General features: G+C 35.5%; 1 protein-coding gene across 1 annotated transcript; it reads left to right on the forward strand.

The window, feature by feature from the left end:
- Nucleotides 1-1,803: 1,803 nt before the first annotated feature.
- On the forward strand, nucleotides 1,804-10,119 carry LOC113118115 (P2Y purinoceptor 2-like). Its single transcript, XM_026287038.1, has 3 exons — nucleotides 1,804-2,035; nucleotides 5,381-6,372; nucleotides 8,713-10,119. The coding sequence occupies exons 2-3, from the start codon at nucleotides 5,393-5,395 to the stop codon at nucleotides 8,792-8,794; spliced, it is 1,062 nt and encodes a 353-aa protein (XP_026142823.1). The 5' UTR covers nucleotides 1,804-2,035; nucleotides 5,381-5,392; the 3' UTR covers nucleotides 8,795-10,119.
- The last annotated feature ends 344 nt before the right edge of the window (nucleotides 10,120-10,463 follow it).

The following is a 10,463-nucleotide window of genomic DNA, read 5'->3' on the forward strand; positions in this document are numbered from 1 at the left end:
TGGTGAAAAATGAGATGACTCCTCGTTTAAATAAACAAAGTTGTAGTGATCAGACAGGTAGGATCTAATCCATCTTAGAGCCTGCCCTTGAATACCTGTATAGTTTTGTAATCGATTTATGATCTAGGGTGTCGAATGCAGCACTAAGATCAAGTAAAACTAGCAATGAGATGCAGTCAATTAAAAGTCTGTAACCTAATTTGGTTAAAATTTCTCAATGGTATAAACCTAACTAATAATTTGTGCTTAAAACAAGAAAATGAATCAATAAATAAGTTATTGATAAATGAATGTCTGTAGATATATGTATGAATATTAAGAAATCTGTACATCATGTGGTTTAAATACCAATAAGATCAATAAATATGTTACATAAATAACTACTTGATGTTAATAAGTAGCCTGTACACTTGAGGTTATATCATCCATGTTCATGCTTTCATGGGACATTAAACCCATGACATTGGCATTGCAATTTAAACCACATGAACCAAAACATGAACGGTGACTTTTCTCTGGTCAATTACTGTCATTCTGAACATACAATAGCAGTATTGTATGAATTGTTAAACTGGCACTTTTTACAGATGGAAATCATGTTAGATAGTTGTACAAGGGTGAAGTTTTATAATATAGGTGCTACTTTGGTTTAAGCAAATGTTGACATTTTCTGTCATCCTGATTTGCACCAAGTTGTAAAATAAAATGGGAATTTATTAAGATATTTCAGGTGTTTCTTAAATTATTTTTCTTGTAATGTAATCAAAATGTTTCAAACAAAACATGTTTTTTTGGGAATAGATTATGTTTCATTTATTTTAATTTGTAATAACAGTATCACTACTTTCCATCCAGCACTCTCAGAAACAAAAGTGCAAAAGTGTCACTAGGAGGGTAATACTGTATGTACCTTTAAAGTGTTTTACTGTAATATAATTGTAATATGTAATATGTAATAATATAATAGTAATATTATATTAATAATATATTAATAATAATGTAATATTATTTACACATAATATGTGCAAGCAATGCAATGACGCAAGTTACATATTATGTGTTTGTTAGTCTAATTCTGGATTATGGGCTAATTCCCCCAAATAAGTAAGTCATAAAATTTTGTTCTTTCAGACTATTTTTTTTTTATTTGGTTACATAAAAATATAGATAAGTCTAAGTTTAATTCAAATAATAAATTGTGCAGACTAATTCTTTAGTCTTAACGTATGTCTTACATTAACAATTTAAACAGTGACTCTGTCATGGACATGGTTCAGAAAACCTAAACCAGATGGTAAACCACTTGCTTCATCTGTAAACCGAAAGAGTCCTTAAGGAAGAGTCCAACTAATCACTGAAACTAATTACATTACAAGCAAAAGTTTCACTTCAAGATAGAAAAAATGGCCATCATGCAATTGGAAAACAATGTGATGCAAAAAACTTTAGATGTACAGAACAATGTCCACTGCACATACAATTAAAATAATTGAATGTATCATATGAACATTTTAAAAACTTTGTGATATTGATGACCACTAAAATGCATCATCACAGTCTGTAAAACTGGTCCATCATCAATCCAGCAGACCAGCAGCAAATTAAATTTTGAGGTATAGCATCCAGGGTGGCCAATGACAAGTGCCACCGCCACTGTTCATAATGCAATCTTTATACGTATTGTTTATTAAAATAGCTGGCAGCATATTCAGTTCCAAACAAAGTCTTGTTTTGTTAAACTGCTCTGACAAACCAATAGCTCAACAATTGGTTTCATTTTAAATGGGGCATGAAAACATTTTTGGAAACCTGTTTACCTCAGGTAGAACTTCTTCAAAAAAAAAACAGTTCGCTTTGCATATTGAATGATTGATAGTCCATTTACTGATGCACTGACCAATGAGAGAAGGCTTGAGGCGTGTTTACATGAGTAGTCCCGCCCACAATGAAGAAACCCAGCATGAACAGGCAGAGCAGGACTGTGCTGGATTGAAGAGCCAAAGGGGACATTCCTGAAAAAATCTGCTGAAAACATGTATGTGACTTACTTTTTTCTTTTCTTTTCATTGCTTTTCTTTTATTTTGCATGTTGGCAATCATGTTTATCTACTGAATGCGTAACTTACAAAGATATGCAATATTTGGACTTTACCATGGTAGATAAAACTATCAAGATGTGTTTATGTAATATATACTGCATTTTTACATATATTCACTTAGAACAGTAGTTTCCAACCCTGGTCCTGGAGGCACCCCAACACTAGACATTTTATATGTCTCCTTTCTCTGACACACCAATTTCTGGTCTTGAAGTCTCTGTTAATGAGCTGATGACCTGAATCAGGTGCGTTTGATTAAGGACACATACAAAACATACAGTGTTGGGGTGCCTCCAGGACCAGGGCTGGGAACAACTGATTTAGAAGATGTCTCTCTCCAAAATGACATCTAAATAATGAATGTTATGACACCAATTTTTCAACCTAAATACACAATAACTTTAGAAGTCGAAACTGTTAAGTACCGAAATAGATAAAAACTTAAAGTATGCAGTTTATGAAATTCTGAGACCCCGTAGTAAATGGATTCTCAAATCATGCTAAATAACATGATCAGGTTTTACATATGGCAGCATTTGATTTATGCATTTGATTCATTTGAATATATATTTTGTAATGAAAAATATTTCTTTATTTTTAAGTCTAAAGTGTGGGAAGTGGCTGGAGGCTTTTTGTGAAATTAGCCATCATTGAAATATTATCTGAGAAAGTTCTTAGGAAACTCTCAGGAGGTTTTCAAGATACTCTGTGGCTGATTTGCTTCATTGGTCTATATGATGTTTTATTCTCTAACATAAATGAGAGTGCTGTTAAGCTGTGTGATTAGCAGAAAAAAACATCTCTACTTCTTTGTGAGCTCATTTATTTTTCCCATGGGTTTGGAAGAAAGCATTTGAAATTACTTCAACACTCTGTTAAGAACCACGTTCCAGGAATATTTGTATCATATGCACAACACTATCAATATGGATGTGTGCAGTTTGTGGTGATTAACCACCTCTTAGAGTACATGTGTGGTGTTTGTACAGTAATGGCCATTAATATTGGCTCCCTTGGTAAATATGAGCTAAGGTGGCTGTGAAAATAAATCTGCATTCTTTATCCTTTTGATCTTTCATTCAAAAAATAAACAAAATTCTAACATTTCATTGAAGTAAAACAATCGAAAGTGGGGAAAACTCACATTATCAAATAAAAAATGTTCTCCAATGAATTTTGGCCACTACTATTGGCGCCCCTAGAAATTCTTATGAGTAAAATATCTCTTAAGTATATTTACATTTTTTAGCACACCAGAGTGATTATGAACATGAAATTTTCCAGCCATGACTTTCTGTTCCACCTGGTTAGAAATATGAGGAAAACAAAAGGTTAATCAGCCATCACTAAAAAGTAAAACCAAAGAATTTAGTTCTGATGTACAGAACGGGTTTGTTGAGATTCACAAAACAGAAAGTGGATGTAAGGAAATAGCTAAAGCATTGAAAAATCCCTGTTTCCACCATCTGGGCAATAATTAAGAGGTTCCAATAAACTAAAGATTTTACAAATCTGCCTGGAAGAGGACATGTGTCTATATTGTCCTAATGCACACTGAGGAGGAGAGTTTGAGGGGCCAAAGACGCCCCAAGAATCACAGCTGAAGAATTGCAGAGATTAGTTGAGACTTGGGCTCAGAATAAATAAATGAATAAATGAATAAAAATCAAACAGCCTCTACATCACCATGTTATTCAAATGGGTTTAAAAAACAACAACTCCTAGCTTATCCAAAAACAAACTCTAGCATATTTATTTGTCAGACAGGACTGGAACTTAAAATGGGACTGGCTTCTGTGATTAGATACCAATAGATAAAAAAAAAAATCTATACCTGATTGCCTCTATAGGAAATTTTGGGCAATCTTTGTATATTTTACCAGGACAATGATCCAACAAACATCAGAATCAACACAAAAATGTGACTGAGCACAAAATGTAGCTTCTGCCATGCCAGTCCCAGTCCTCTCACCTGAACCCTGTAGAAAATGAGTGAGGTGAACTGAACAGAAGAAGCACCAACATGAATCTGAAGGATCTGGAGAGGTTCTGGCTGAAGGAATGGTCTCTGATCTCTTGTCAGATGATCTCCAAACACTTCAGGCATTATAGGAGAAAACTGTTATCTTGGAAAAAGGATGTTGCAATAATTGGGGGCCAATAATAGTGGCAACATGCATTGGAGAAAAACCTTTATTTCATAATGTGATTCTTGCCCACTTTCAATTGTTTTACTTCAATGAAAGGTTAGAATTATGTAAATTTTTTTGAATGAAAGACCAAAGGGATAAACAATGCAGATTTATTTTCACAGCCATCTTTGCTTGTATTTACCAAGGGTGCCAATATTAATGGCCAGACAGACGCCACAATGAACGCCTGTGCTATTTAACTATTGCAACATGACATCCAGTTGTTCAGCTAGATCAAGATCTATCTAAGACCAGGCTTGGGAAGCAATGAAATGCTTGGAATGATGTTACAAAAACAGATTATCAATACATTTATATTTTTATTTGCTTACTTAAAATTAAAGGAATAGTTCAACCAAGTGTACTCACCCAATATGTAGATGGGTGAGTACACAGATTTGGAGAAATGTAGCATTGCATCACTTGCTCACCAACGGAAGCTCTGCAGTGAATGGGTGCCGTCAGAATGAGAGTCCAAACAGCTGATAAAACATCACAATAATCCAAAAGTACTCCACAATACTCCAGTCCATGAGTTATCATCTTATGAAATCAAAAGCTGCCTGTTTGAAATACAAAATACCCCATTAAAATGTTTTTTACTTAAAACTGATTGGTTACCAACATTCTTCAAAATATGCACTTTTGTGTTCAACAGAAGAAAGAAACTCTCAAGTTTTGGACCAACTTGAGGCCATTATGAAAACATTTTCATTTTTGGGTGAACTATCCCTTTAATGGTCCTATGAACAGACTTTCATTTTCTTTATGCAAAATATAATTCCTTGTTTTCTTTTGTTTTTGGGGTGAAATACAAAATGAATATGGTCTTGACAGGTTATCTGACATTCATCCTGATATATTTTCCTAACCAATTCACTTTTTATTTTGTGGCAGCTTAGCCATTATTTCCTCTTTCTAACATAAAACAACATAATTTTACTGCTAATATTGATTTGTTAACATACAGAATATGTTTTAAAGATTAGTTGATATTGCTTTGTTATCTGTATTTGCAGGTATAATGAAAGTACATTAATATCACTTTGTAAATTTAAGATATGATTTCATGGTCTTCTTCTCTGACAGATCTGGATCAGAATGGCAACACTTAACAATACTGGAGTAACTAATGATAGTCAAGTCTACCGTTGTGAGTTAAAAGAGAACTTCAAGTACATTCTCCTCCCGGTGAGTTACACTCTGGTGTTTGTGTTCGGTCTGGGGTTGAACATCACGGCCATGTACGTCATCCTGTTTCGCACCAAACACTGGAAGCCCAGCACCATCTACATGATCAACCTCAACGTCTGCGACACGCTTTACGTCCTCACCCTGCCGTTCCTCATCTACTATTACGCTGATAAGAACGACTGGCCGTTCGGGGAGGTGATGTGTAAGCTGATTCGCTTTCTCTTCTACACAAACCTCTACGGAAGCATCCTCTTCCTCAGCTGCATCAGTGTGCATCGCTTTTTAGGCATCTGCCACCCGATGCGCTCTTTATACTGGATGAACGGCCGGCGTGCTCGTATGGTTTCTGTGGGAATATGGGTGATCATTCTCATCTTACAGGCACCGATTCTTTATTTCTCCAGGATGAGACGTAATGATACTGATCTGGTCTGTCATGACACCACCATCCAGGTGCTCTTCAATGACTTTATTGTTTACAGCTCGGTGGTGATGTTCCTGCTCTTTGTCATACCGTTTGGAGTGGTGCTGGTCTGCAACGGCCTGATGGTGAAGAAACTTCTCGATCCCAGCGGTCTCAGAGAACCAATGTCACAGCGCTCCAAACAGAAGTCGGTGAAGATGATTATTATTGTGCTTCTGGCTTTCGTGTTGTGCTTCTTGCCTTTCCATGTGAACCGCAGTATATACTACACCTTCCGTTACCTGGACAAACATGACTGCAACATAATACGACTCTCCAACAATGCCTACAAGGTCACGCGACCTCTGGTCAGTCTCAACAGCTGCATCGACCCCATCCTCTACTTCATGGCAGGACAGAGCTTCAGAAGCAGCTTCAACAAGAAATCAAGCATGAAGTCTGAAAAAACCCTTTCAACATTACAGTAAAGATTAGGATTTCTTATTTCATAGAATGACTATACGTCCTTTTTCCCTAGACATGTCCTGGCCAGGATTTCAAAATTGCCTAAAATGTCTGGTTTTGGCTTTGTTTTTATACTTGCCAAAACTAATGACTGAAAGGTGGTTTGACCAATAGCATGCAGGCGTAGTGCATAATTGACCAATCGTGGCATCCGAGAGGGTGGGATCTACAGAAAACGTTCAAAGAAAACAATTCAAATACATGTAGGCCTACATATAACGTATGCGGACTGTAGAGAGAGCATGAGTGGGAAAACAAAGCCAAAACCCGGACATTTCAGGAAGCTTAGAAATCCCGGCAATGGTCTGCCAGGGAAAATAGGGCTTTTCACACTGCGCTTAAAGGGGTCATATGATGTTGCTAAAAAGAGTGTTTATGCATATAATAAAATGTGTTTATGTGGTTTAAGGTTCAAAAAACACATTATTTTCCACATAAGGTACATTATTAATTCTCCTATATGCCCCAGCTTTCTGAAACGCGTCTGCTTTTACAAAGCTCATCGGTCTGAAAAAATGAGGTCTATGCTGATTGGCCAGCTATCCAGTGCATTGTGATTGGCTGAATGCATCAAGCGTGTGACAGAAATGTTACGCCTCCATAGTATACTATGATCCCGTGTCCCAGTGCGAGGAAACCATTAAACCTAACCTAAACCAATAAAACCCATTACAAACTAGGCATTTGTAGCATCCAGTGGGGACATAATTACTAATTATAATGACTTATACTGTCTTTATACGTGTTGCATTGTGTATCACACGACATAAACATAAAGCCATGTCTGCATTTGTGATTGGAGAAACGACAAAAAACAAGCGCTACTCTACACTGCTCAAAACTCGCAAATTCTTTAAATATGTTAACATACAGGATGTGAGTCAGACTGTCCTTTAAAAGTTGGAATTGCCCCACTTTATAGAAACAACATTTGTGCACAGAAGCATTGTAGGCTACTGGTTCAGGAGACAGTCCTCGTCTTCCATAAAATGTATATAATCTATATAATATGTAGCTGTTTTTAATCGTATAAATATAGCTGCCTCCATGCCATGTCGTAATTACTCCCAAGTCCACTGTTTTGGCGATCTCTCCCCATGCTATTTCCACAGAGGGGGATGCGAGAGGACTAGTGTCCAGTATCTTGAGCTTTATATCGACAGCAGATGGTCAGGGAGCCTTGGCCTCTTTCAATGGGGAAGACCCACCCAAGAGGCCGTATGACTGACAGGTCAAGAAACTAATCACATTGCCTTTTGTGGGTGATTATATAATTGGTGATAAAAAAAATAATAATAAAAAAACTGTTCTCCAACATAAATTCTTTCCAGTATCTTATTGCAAACCTATTCAGTTTTAATAATTCAGTTCTTGTCAAGCAAGTTACATTTTTTTTTTTTTTTTTTTTTACTTTTAACGAAAAACTGACATTTTTATGATATTTTCTGTCAACCTCTGTTATGGACTAATTAGGCAATGTGTAGAAATAACAATAAATCATAAAAGGAAAAATTCATCTTGGATCATTGGACAAACAATCCATATAATATATCACCTGTGTATACCTTTATATATATCTATATAAAGTTTTGCCTTAGTTCAAGCAGCACACATGAATCAATCGTCTTTTCATATTTACTTAAAGCACGAAATAAACATGAATGAACATCATAACTTATTTAATTTCAACTGTGGAAAGATGTCAATACACACAACTTTTCAAGTTTAAGTCCACCAAAGTCAGTCTACTCTCCTGTCTGATATGTTTGTCGGGAGAGATGGTGGATTTGGTGATATGATTGGTCCGATCACCTGTCAGTCAAGTTATTTGTAAAGGCCCATTGGGCTGGTTTTGTTTCGCAGACCTGGCAACCCTTTTTCCAAGTCATTAGACTCAGAATTATATTATATTAATATATTATGCATGCTCAAAGTCTAGTGTGACCGCAGCATATTTAACTATTTAAAGTGTGAAAAGCCCTTCTGTTTGTTACTGTAACAATTTCCTGGTAATAATCAGGTTATTGCATATAATATCAGAACAGTGTGCTAGTGTACTGAAAATGCTATAGCTTCTATATATGCTTTAAAACGCAAAAACAGTGTTCAAAGAAGTTTGGGGTCAGGAAGTTTTTTTTTTTTTAAAATATATATTTAATACAAGGATTCATTTTATAAACAATTGACAGCAAAAACCTTTTAAATGTAGTGTTACAAAAATATATTTTAAATAAATGCTGTTCTTATGAACTTTCTATTTAAAAAGAACTCTGAAAAAAATGTCTCACGGTTTCCACAGAAATATGAAGCAGCAGAAACGTTTTCAACACCAAGAAGAAGAAGAAAATGAAGAAAAAGAAGAAGAAGAAATGTTTCTTTAAGCAGCATATTAGAACGGTTTCTGAACAATCATGTTACACTGAAGACTGGAGTGAAGATGCTTTGCATCGTATTAATAAATTACATGTTACACTGTACTCCTACAGAAAACAGTTATTTCTGTTTTTAATGAATTTTTGATCAAATTAATGCAGCCTTGGTGAGCAGAAGATTTATTTTTATTTTTCAAAATCATAAAAAACTCTCACCAGCCCCAAACTTCTTAATGGTATATTATCAGAAAAACCATCCTAAATATACAGCATGGAGATGCAAAGCATTTAACATCAGTCTGTATAGATGAAGAGATGTAAAGATGAATTTCCACATCTCTGAAACTGAAGTAAAGTTCTGTATTTCAAGAGTATAAATATCAAGAAAAAACAACATTACTATTAGAATAATAAATGAAAGCAACACAACACAGTGCTGAGGTTCCCCTTAACTTTTCATCCTAGTTGATCTTTGCAAAGTAAGGTGTAACAGCCACTGTGATGGTATCAAGAAATGATTGCAAAAAAACACATGTGTAATGTATCTAAATTGACTTTATATCAAATGTGCATGTTAACAAAACTGTGATGCTACTTGAGTAGCCTTGCCTGTCACTACTTTCTCTGAACTACAAATAAATACAACTGAAGAAGGAAATGGTGAAGCAGAGTAATATCTCATAATATACATTTTTCAGTTACCTCAGTAAGTTGTGACGTAACGTGCATGAAAACACGAATTTCACTCTGAGCAAAGCTGAGCTGAGTGCCGTAACCATTCAGTCTCATCTCATTATTTGAGGTGTAGCGCAGCACGTGCATTGACTCATTCAGCTTTCAGTGCAACAGATCTTGTGGATTCATGTTTCTCTACATCTGAGGACTGACGAACACTTGGCTATATCCCGTTAGAGGAAGATTCACCAACATGTGTCAGAGGAGCGTTCACATGGCAAGCCAAACTCAACTACGACAATTTTATGCTTAAATGTGTTTTTTTTTTTTTTTTTTCAGATTGGACACACTGAAAAAATTATTTCCATACTTTCTTAACTTTCTTAAATGAAGATACATTTAATTGAGAAGCGGAAAGACATGTCAAGAAAATAACAAATATCTGTCAGTGAGGAAATAAAAAATAAACCTTATTTAAAGAGAAAAAAATTATATACTTATCCCACTGACCGTTCAGTTTTCTTGCAATATTTATCCTAAATCTATGCATTTAACTTTCAAGACTTACCCGTATTTTTCGGACTATAAGTCGCACTTGAGTATAAGTCGCATCAGTCCAAAAATACGTCACGATGAGGAAAAAAACATATATAAGTCGCATTTATTTAGAACCAAGAACAAAGAGAAATCATTACCGTCTCCAGCCACGAGAGGGCGCTCTATGTCTTCAGTGTAGACTACAGGAGAACTGAGATGCAAAGAGCGCCCTCTCGCGGCTGGAGACGGTAATGTTTTCTCTTGGTTCATTTCTCTTGGTTCATGTCAAATTAATGTTGATAAGTCGCACCTGACTATAAGTCGCAGGACCAGCCAAACTATGAAAAAAAAGTGCGACTTATAGTCCGGAAAATACGGTAAATACATAGTATTTTTTCCAGGACAAATACAGTATCTAAACATCCCTAAATCCAGAAACATTTAAAAGTATTGTTTTATGGAAAAT

Source organism: Carassius auratus, chromosome 18 (genome assembly GCF_003368295.1).
Source record: "Carassius auratus strain Wakin chromosome 18, ASM336829v1, whole genome shotgun sequence".
NCBI lineage: Eukaryota > Metazoa > Chordata > Actinopteri > Cypriniformes > Cyprinidae > Carassius > Carassius auratus.

What these genes read in the sequence shown, in the direction of transcription:
- LOC113118115 (XM_026287038.1), top strand. Translation starts at nt 5,393, where the DNA reads ATGGCAACACTTAACAATACTGGAGTAACTAATGATAGTCAAGTCTAC. An exon ending in AAAACCCTTTCAACATTACA is followed by an intron (nt 6,373 to 8,712) that starts GTAAAGATTAGG and finishes CGGTTTCCACAG; the next exon opens with AAATATGAAGCAGCAGAAAC.